Raw genomic sequence first — 10,294 nt, 5'->3', positions numbered from 1 at the left:
ATAATTGTTTTCAAAACCACAAACATTACAACATTATTATTTTCAAAACATCAGAGTGTCCCCCAAACCAGATTGGAAAAGAGAGATAGAGTGCACGCCGCATCATCACGCCTTGCCTTTGCTCTTGGGCTCCGATGGTCCTGAAACAAATCCACAAACAGTAAGCTGAAAGCTTAGTGAGTCCCCCCAGAGCATACCCCACACAAACCACATATCACATTAGCTATAAAGCTACCTCTACCACTTATCACATGTCAATTAGCCATGAAGCTATCTCTACCGTTAGCCACAAAGGCTATCTCTACCATTATCCATAAGGCCATATCTACCATTAGCCATAAGGCTATCTCTACCGTTAGCCACGAAGGCTATCTCTACCACATATCATGCACACATACATATCACACCTCTACATAACAAGTAAACCAACTATCACAAAATGGGCCGGCCTTGGTGCCTTAGACCCATTGGTATGGTGAGAAAACTCACCTCACAAAGCTGAATCGGCAACTAAATTCAGGTATACCCTATGCTGCTCTTCCCAACTGCCTATAATCAATGAGTAAATAACTCAGCATAACCCCATAAATACCCCGAAGGTCAAAGTCAAAGTCTATAGTCAAGGTCAACAGTCCATATTGACCTTGACTCGTCGAGTACAATCATTCACTCGTCGGGTTCCCTGCTTAACTCATCGACTCGCCAAGTCACCCAAGGGATTCGTCGAGTTCCTTGATGTTTACGGCCGTAAACCACCAACCGTACACCCTTGGTCGTAAACCCTTGGCCGTGAACGAGGAAACCCTCTCGACTCGCCGAGTCTCTTGCACGACTCGCCGAGTCCCTATTAGTCCATTATGTTTACGGCCTCTTCCAGTGGGACTCAAGGCCCCAAACTTCAGATCTATACTCTACTAGTGTGGATAACACGTAAAGTTGCAAACTTTACATGCATGCAAAGCCTCACATGGCCATAATCACCAAAACTAACCTTCCAACAAGGTTTTCATGCATGGAGAGAAAAGGAGCTTAATAAAGGGTGCAACTTTATGATGTTTGGGACCTAAGGAGGTCCAGATGTGGAACCATATCCTTGTGATAGGTCCAGATCCAAGGTTGCTTCTATTTCCTCAAAGTTGGTCACAATTCTCAAATAGAATCTAGGCTCAAGGTAACAGATTCATACCTCAATTTTAAGCCTAAGACGAAATAGATGCTTGATCTAACACTTCTCCATTGATACTTCCTCTTCAAACTTGGAATCCTCCCCAAAATCTCAAGGATAAGCTCTCAATTGATCTTACTTCACTCACAAGAGGGTGTGCGGCCGTAAACGTTCTTCTATGGTGCTAAGGGAGGCTACTGGGGCGGATAATGACGTTTATATATGGGTAAAACCTAAAATTTAGGGTTTTCTTTAAGCAGCTCGGACTCGTCGAGTTGACCTTTGACTCGCCGAGTCGGTCCCGTTCCGCGTTTCATGATCTCACGACCCTACTCGACGAGTTGGCCTCCCAACTCGCTGAGTCCATGCTTAAATCCTTTCCAATTCAAACCAGGTGTTACACATGTTATTCTCATAATATAATAATAGATTATTTATTTCAATTTATTAATCAAATAATAAATCAATCTCTCTCTCTAAAAATCATCTTGTCCAATTCCTAGGTTTGAGGGCAACCCAAAAGGACTGTGCTACTATCAATTCAAGTTTATACCAATTATAGTTATGGGCTTAGACACCTAAGCCAACAAAACCTTGCAATGTGAACAAACATCTAGATGTCGAGCATATTCCACTTTGCACTTTGATTCCACCTTCTCACTCGTGCCAAAATCATTTGATACAACATTTTTTATGTTGCACTACTACTCTACGTTGATGACATCGGATTAATCAGTGCCTCTCTATAAGAGATCACTATAATCAAAGTCACGATTAAATGGGCAATTTAAACTTAAAGACTGGTAAATTTAAACATTTCCTAGCCCTTGATATTGCTTGTTCAAAATATGGCATATTTATTTCACAGAGACGATATAACGTTTTTTTGAAGATATTGGCTTGTTCAAAACGACCTCCGATTAAGTACCCTGATGTACGTTGCACATAAAGGCAATAATGTTATTTATTTTGTATCTCTCATTTCCTCCTTATTAAGTTAACATATTCTATATTTGCTTTACATTCATTTTCTTTCTCCATTTCTATTATGAATGTTTCCATCCATCGCTAATGGCTTTTTATGCATGTGTTTTATCAACAACAATTTGCACGTCTTGGACATCAACATGAAATGGAATGTGCATTCTTTTGGTCGGTTGAACCTCTCATGTGTTATAGAGGTTCTAAATAACGTTAGGCGTAACTTGGCGGCAATATCAAGCCTCAAGCTTTTACGAGCCGTGGTGAGCCACATCGTTTGTAAGGCGTGGCATAAGTTTACAATTGTGTATATAATTAATATTTTATATATATTTTTATATATAGGGGTGCAAACGAGTCGAGTCGAGCCGAGCCCGAGCATGGTCAGGCTCGGCTCGGGCTCGTTTAAATTATACGAGGCTCGAGCTCGAGCTCGGCTCGATTCGAGCTTCTTGTACTGAGCTCGGCTCGAGCTCGTAAATAATTATACAAGCTCAACTAGGGCTCGGGTTTGGCTCGTTTTTTGTCTGACGTGCCTAAATAAGATTAAGCTCGGCTCGAGCTCGTTAAGAAGCTCGTTTACTAATACCCTAAATCCCTAATCCCTAAATATGTTTTTATTTTAATATATAAAAATAATAATAAATTATTTTATATAAAGGCTCGTTTAGGCTCGCGAGCCTAATCGAGCTTAATGACATAGGCTCGAGCTCGAGCTCGTTTAATAAACGAGCTTAATATTAAGCTTAAGTTCGGCTCGGGCTCGTTTAAAATCGGTTTCGAGTCGAGCTTTTAACGATCCGATCCCGAGTAGCTCACGATCCGATCCCGAGTCGAGCTTTTGTTAAAGTTTGGTGTCAAGTACAAGCCTTGAAGCTATAACGAGCTTTTTAGAACCTTGGTTCTAGGGCTTTGAATGTTACTCTAGCTTGTTACGTTCGTTAAAGAATCTTTGAACCTTGATATAATGTACTTGGAATGGAAAATCGAAGACTGAAGCGTTATGTACACATTACTTAGGGTTGTTTTCTCGGTATCTGAATGTCTTGGTGAAAAATCACAACACCCCCTACTATAGAAAGGTTGAGCACTTAATAAGAGAACTTTGAGAGCTTCTTTGATGGTTGGACCAAATGAGTTACACTCTTATTTATAGGTGCTAGTCTAACCTTCCACCTTACTATAGGAAGGTTCTAGAGTCTCCTAGCTGCTTGGTATATGAAAGACTTCTCTAGAGTATTCTGACAACTATGTGTATCTATATATGTTCTTTACAGAGTTTTAAATGTTCTACAATACAACTATTTTCAAGGCTCCTCGTGTTTATAAGCAATCCTAAAACCTTCAACCATGTTCTAGAGAATTCTATAATGTTATGGAATCTTCCAAGGTCTTTCCAAACATTCAAGAATTGTCCATTATGAAACATTTTAAAATATTTTAGGGAGTTTTAGAATTTTTCATGTCATTTCTAGAAGCTTCCAAAAGATATGTGAAGATGTATTATGTGAAAAATTATGGATATGGTTTAGATGTTATATTTTTTAATGGTCCCTAAAATTTATTTTTTGCATCCCTTGTCTCTGGCTCTAATAGCCGTGTGTGGCCTCCCATTAAGTACCCTTACGTGTGTTTCATATGAGGGCATACTATCATTTCTTTCTTATCTCTCGTTTCCTACTAATTAAAGTAGCATATTATATGTTTTTTACTTTCATCATTCTCCATTTCGCCTAGTAGTATTTTCCATCCATCGTCAACGGCTTTTAGTGCATATGGAATATCAACACTTTACATATCTTGGACATCACCAATGGATACCCCTACCATTGTTTAAAAGTGGTATAATTGTATTTTTAGATGGGTTAATGTCATAAAAGACAACCAATAATCCATAATTTTATCTTTATGTCACTTATCTTTTAATTGTGACATTCAATATTTATATACATCAATCTAACACTGATATTATATGTACTATAAGGGAGGAGGGAGTCGTTCCCTCCTAACCCACCGAACCCACTGCCATATCAATTTTTCTCTTTTATTTTTCTTCATCTTTCCGAACCCACAACACATGGAATCCTATCTTTTTGAACCCACTCAATTAAAAAAAATACAAAACAACTAAGGTATAAGTTTTAAAACACATGGTACAAGAGAAAATAAGAAAGAGAACGTAGAGAGAGATGATGAAGTGGGTTAGTGAAACCAATCAACCCACTCGTTGAAGCGGGAGTGGTACCGCCGATAACTCTATTGCTAATTAAGATTTTACATTTGATTATTTTGTATTTTTTTTTTAATTGAGTGGGTTCAAAAAGATAAGATTTCCATGTATTGTAGGTTCGGAAAAATGAAGAAAAATAAAAGAGAAAAAGTGATGTGACAGTGGGTTGGAAAGGAATGACTCCCTCCTCCCTAACACCCACTGTAGTAGAATTACCCAGTTGAAATGCATTTCAATGATGTAATGATAACCAAAACAAGCGTACATATACAATTTAAAATCCGATTGATCGATCAATCAAACAATTTTCTTTGATTTTCCCATTTGTCCAAATTATGTACAACATCTCTCTACAAACAGTAACAAACACCCCTATTTATGCCACTCTTTACAACAAACTGAAACCACAACCACCTCTGTAAATACAACTTACAACATCGCCAGAGAAAGCAAACAAACCACAACCCCAAAAAAATAAAATTCATCAAAACAGAAACAGAAACAGAAACAAAAAACAAATCTAATTCCACTAACAATACATTTTTCACAAGCAGAATGGAGACAATTTTCAATTTTTGTCTCATTGACATCAGTCACACATCACAATAAAACAGTCTGCTACAACTGTACACCATTATAACGTGGAGAAGCAAGAACCGAATTCATAGAACCAGATTTCTTCAAAAAAGGATGCTGCAGTAATTGGGCGGCAGTAGGGCGGTCATTTGGGTTGACTTTCAGGCATTCAAGTATAAAATCTTGGGCCTCACGAGACAATGTGTTGGGAATTGGAGGAGGTTCTCCACGCCCAATTCTAAAAAGTGCTTGCATCTAACAAATCAAATATTGTATTAATTTGATATAGTTATGAAAATAATAATAATAATAATAATAAGTGAAATGTCAAACTTACCCCTTCCAAGTGGGAGTATGGAATTTTACGTGTTAACATCTCCAACACAGTGCATCCAAGGCTCCATATATCAGCTGCAAGTCCATACCCATTATTTGATCTACTGTTGTTAACAACCTCAGGTGCCATCCAATATGGAGTCCCTTTGCAAGATTTTATATCATTCAATGTGGTTGCCTGTATATAAATATTATATATACAGTGAATATGAATGAGTTCTCATAATCTAATGTAGAAAAGAAAATGATAAGTGTGTTTCACTCACTTTTGCCAATCCAAAATCTGCTAGCTTCACAGATCCACTTGCATCAACTAAGATATTAGCACACTTGATATCCCTACAAGGTGGCATACAACAGTTAAATTTTGATACATGATATGATAGATTTTAAAGATGAAAGAAAGTATATACCTATGAACAACCTTTCGTTCATGGAGGTAATTTAAACCACTCAAAATCTGTCTGGTGTATGCTGAAACTTGGGAATCACGAAGTTCATATTTTTGATAAAGTTTTGCTAGTGAACCTTTGGTTACAAGCTCAAGAAAGATATATAGTTTCCCATCATCCTGAAAACCATTACCATGTATCAATATGATGAAAAAGAAAAGACTATAATTTTTGGGGTTTTAAGTTTTATGACATGAAATGCATACCGTATCTGTACCAAGATATCGGACTATGTTTTCATGATGGAACTGACTTAATAAAGATATCTCCTGGAAAAGTAAAAGGAAGAGAAAAAGGGGTAATTGTTTAGTGTGCAGAAACTTAGGGTTTGATGTTAAGAGAATTTATGAATCACCTGTTCAAGTTGATAAATGCTCTGTTTTCCCTGGCTACCTTGATCAAGCAAAGAAACCTCCTTCACAGCAAAAAAGTTCCCAGCCCTGCAAACAAAAGCAAAGCTCAATCAACTCCATTTATGCGTAAGATATCAGAGGCTTTATATGATGATAGCCACTGAACTTACTCGTTAAAGCCTTCGTAAACAGTGCCAAATGAACCACTTCCAAGAAAATCTCCCTTCTGCCAGTTTTTAAAACTGCCAAATGATCCATTGGACGAAAGGGAATATTCAAGTTCAGCAGGTGCACTAGAGTAGCCGTCGTTTTCATCATCCAGCGTATTTGAACCAGTTGTATTGATTCTTGATGTCGTCGTCCTGTTTGCATCAACGTTGGTAATGGCCCTATCTGGTTCATCTGATCCTGAGTCTTCGTTATCTCCAGGAGCAAAACTCCGAATCAAATCCCAATTTGAATCCATAGTATCCACAATCGCTCGTGACATAGGAGGTGGAGGAGCGAGTAACGGTGGCCGTGGACCTTTGATTCCACTTTCAACGACTGGATGTCGTCTCTCACGCGTTTTATTCGTGTCATTATCACCACCATCTTCCAAAACCCTAGCCCTTTGAGCTTTCAATAAATCAGCACCATTGCTTGTTTCCGAGCAATCATTTCCAAGCCTGTTTTCATCAATCCCACATACGCCGACGTCATCACGAATCGCAATTCCATTTGTCGCCAAAACCCTAGCTTCACCAACCTCAGCCGCTCTTGAACACTCGCCGTCGGACTTAACATCGTCGTCATCTGTAAAGCTAATTTTACTTTCAAAACTCACGGAGAAATCACTCTCCGGCGATTCCCTAGTCGAACCCAGAGGAGAATGACGAAGCCTAGAGCTATGGGGTAAGCTACCTCCCGTAGGAGAATAAGATTTATGCGCTTCCCAAGCAGCCGTCGGTATTGCGAAATCCTCTGGCGAAAGCCCTAAAGTGCTGAAGATCAAGTCCAATTCGCCGTCGGTTCCTCCAATTCGAAAACTCGTTCTATCGGATAGCGATGAAATATCAAGTGATCGAGTTCGGTGAGCCGATTGAGTGTCGAATGATGATGAAGATGTAGACGCGTCGTAATCGATGTTCTTGATTGCGTTTCTTCGATCGAGCCTCGGCCCTGTCCGCTTCGGTCTCGAGTACAAGTTCATGCTCCTTTTGATTCTCTCTTTAGATCTTGAATCCAACATGGGTTTCTCTCTGTGTATGCATCGGTGTACGTATACGCCTTCGCTTTGAACGATGGAGCAGCCCAGCGAAGAAGACGATTTGGTGTCTGCGTGAAATCGGATGAATCTACGCGTATGCGGGTTTTGTTGACATAGTTTTACCACCGTATTAACGTACTACACGACAAATATATTTTATTTGGGGGTGTTTGGATTATTTTTCGCATCAATTTTTTTTTTACAAAAGTTCTTTCTTTTTAAAAGTTATTTTAAAAAGTAAAAGTTAAAAATTTTTTAAAAAATGTTTGGATGATATTTCTTAATTTTTGAATTTGGAATGTTTTTTACTTTTTAAATGGCCAAAAGTCACAAAAAATTACAATTTCATTACTTTTGAAAAACTTTTTTTTTTCTTTTTGGCAAAAATTTCTTTTGAAATTTTTTTTTTTTAATTCCCAAACATTTTCAGAATTTTTTAACTTTTTAAAAAAATTAAAAGTTAAAATGTTATTTTAAAAGCAATCCCAAACACCCTCTTGGTTTAGTTTTGTTTAAATTTTTATTACTGTATTTTAGTTAAACCGAATATTTGGCAAAAACTATATATATATATATATATATATATATATATAAACAATTTATATTAAAATTGATATATTAGTTGCTAAAAAAATTTCATAACTCATTCTTTAATTATTAACCATTATAAATTTATAATTGTTTATATATTGTATTAAAAAGCAACAACTTATTAGCCAAATATCAATTAATCTTCGGTTATTTCTTTTCTCTTTATATACAACTAAAACTATATTAATCCGCCTCTACAACTTGTATGGATACATCTGTTGGATTAAGTGTCTAAGCTCATAATTATAATTGGTATGTATTTGACCCGATAATAGCATGGTTCATTTGGGTTGTAACACTCTGAAACAATTTGATAGGATGGATACTTGAAGAAGAGGTTATTGTGATTTATTAATATATTATAAGTATAATATATTAATTGAGGAATTACATTATTTAATTAGTATTGATTAATAATTAATTTGGTATTAATTTAGTGATCAAAAGAAACTAATTAAAGTTACGGGGACTGATTAAGTAAATCGGTAATTCTTGTAGTTGGACTCATGACTCATGTTGATTAGAGTTGGACTAAACCTATATGCAAGTCCATAAAGGTTTAGCCCAAAGGGCCTATGAAATATGAAGGGTCATAGTGGGTTAGGGTTTGCATAGATGTAAACCTAGACTATATAAGAAACTCCTAACACCTAAAATCGGTTACCCCATGCACACTAAGAGTTGGTAGCCGATTTTGAGCTCCCAAGCCTCTCTCTCAAGTCCATTCTCTTGTTCTTGGTTTCTTATAAGACATTTGAGACATCACACTTGAGGTGCTAGGCTCCTAAAGGTCAAAGACAAGCAAGCTACTACACAAGGTACTTTTCTAACTGTTTTAATGATTTAAATGTTACCTTGCATGCTAGTTTAGGCTTTATGCTTTGGAAAAACAATGTTGCATGTATAATTAGAGAAAGCTTGGATCCAAAGCATTAGGGTTGTATGTGCACCATAGGAATGTTAGAGTACATAAATCCCATCAGTGATATCAGAGCCTAGGACGTTTTCTATTGTATTGATGCAACTGTGTCATTTTCAAAGTTGAAAAAACTGCAAAACTGGATCCTGCCAGGGCCTACTCGACAAGTCCATATATGAACTCGACGAGTAGGTTCCTTATGATGATGAACTCGTCGAGTTCATAAGTGCACTCGACGAGTTGGACTGTTTGTGGGTAGAATCTTCGAGTTTTGGCCTGTTTTGGATTAGGAACATTACCACAAACTGTTTTGGTTCATAAAATTCGATTTTAATGATATGGTAATGTTAATCCCCATCCATGTAACATCCTGGAATCTCCAGGTATCATATTTGAGAAATTTATGTTCCTTAGCAGAGCAACTCAATGAGTTAGATGTCCAACTCGGCGAGTGGAGTCATTTTGGTCGCGTGGGTTTAGTGACCAACTCGGCGAGTAGAGAGACCAACTCGGCGAGTTGGAGCTGTTTGGAGAAACCCTAATTTTCCAGGTTTATGTCCTATTTAAAGGGCCTTAAGCCCTCAAATCCGCCTCCCTTATCCCCAGAGAGCCCTGTGAGAAACCCTAGATCGGTTTCATCCATTGTGAAGGAGAAAGAGACTAATTTGGGTGTTCTTGTGCAACTTTGGAAGAAGATTTGGAGAGCATCTTGGCTTGGACCAGGGAGGGACGTTTGGATCCAGATATTCTTCAGTGGTTAGCTTCTGTTGGAGGTAAAAAGATGCTAACTTGATTATCTTTTGTGTAGATCTTGGTTTGGGGGAGCTTTTAGGATTTCCTCCCATCCACCTTGTGTTATTGAGTCCCTTGAGCATATCTTGAGGTTGAAACCTCAGATCTGGACTATAGTGTCACACCCCAAAACCAGAACGGCGGAAACGTTCAGGGGTGGAGGACGTCATGTTCAGTATCACAACAATGCAAAGTAGTAAACAAGCAACAACATCATCCATTGCATTAATAATATAATTTCATACAAGTGTGTTCTGTCAAGTTATATAGACACCAAAAATATACATCAAAATAAAAGATGAGTCTTGAACGAGCTCCATCTTCTCAAAACCTGGCACCGGTACCTGTCTACTGGTGACCTTAGTATACAAGTTATTTTGAAAGAGTTTATCAGCTTTAAAGCTGGTGAGATCATAAGTATATTAATGTCTGTGTTTGTATGAAAGTGTTTGTAAGTCTGTAATTGTATAAGTTTGTAAAAGTTTGTAATTGTTTGAACTCTCCTAGAAAACCCTATGTTTCCTACTAAAAGTAGCCTTCTACCAAGGCATCTAGTATCTGTGTGTGTGTCTCTTGTAAGAGTGTGTATTTTCCCAAATCCTACTATCATTAACCATAAATATAGTTTTTACATTATTGTTTATTGTGTG

At 37.5% G+C, this 10,294-nt stretch overlaps 1 protein-coding gene across 1 annotated transcript; it reads right to left on the bottom strand.

Annotated features, from left to right (window-relative positions):
- Positions 1-4,661: 4,661 nt before the first annotated feature.
- Positions 4,662-7,459, bottom strand: LOC145124320 (mitogen-activated protein kinase kinase kinase 1-like). Its single transcript, XM_079059610.1, has 7 exons — positions 6,264-7,459; positions 6,096-6,180; positions 5,947-6,009; positions 5,702-5,859; positions 5,555-5,627; positions 5,290-5,466; positions 4,662-5,207 (listed from the first exon to the last, which is right to left on the bottom strand). The coding sequence occupies exons 1-7, from the start codon at positions 7,322-7,324 to the stop codon at positions 4,995-4,997; spliced, it is 1,830 nt and encodes a 609-aa protein (XP_078915736.1). The 5' UTR covers positions 7,325-7,459; the 3' UTR covers positions 4,662-4,994.
- Between the last annotated feature and the right edge of the window lie 2,835 nt (positions 7,460-10,294).

Source organism: Lactuca virosa, chromosome 7 (assembly GCF_052849685.1).
Source record: "Lactuca virosa cultivar CGN04683 chromosome 7, Lactuca_virosa_CGN04683_v6, whole genome shotgun sequence".
In the NCBI taxonomy this organism is placed as follows: Eukaryota; Viridiplantae; Streptophyta; class Magnoliopsida; order Asterales; family Asteraceae; genus Lactuca; species Lactuca virosa.
This window is presented reverse-complemented; position numbering and strand designations above follow the sequence as displayed.

Bases quoted from the DNA above. Each gene is read 5' to 3' on its own strand.
- LOC145124320 (XM_079059610.1), bottom strand. From the start codon at position 7,324: ATGTTGGATTCAAGATCTAAAGAGAGAATCAAAAGGAGCATGAACTTG. The intron at 6,181-6,263 runs GTAAGTTCAGTG...TTTTGTTTGCAG, and splicing joins GTTTACGAAGGCTTTAACGA to GGCTGGGAACTTTTTTGCTG. The intron at 6,010-6,095 runs GTGATTCATAAA...TTACTTTTCCAG, and splicing joins GCATTTATCAACTTGAACAG to GAGATATCTTTATTAAGTCA.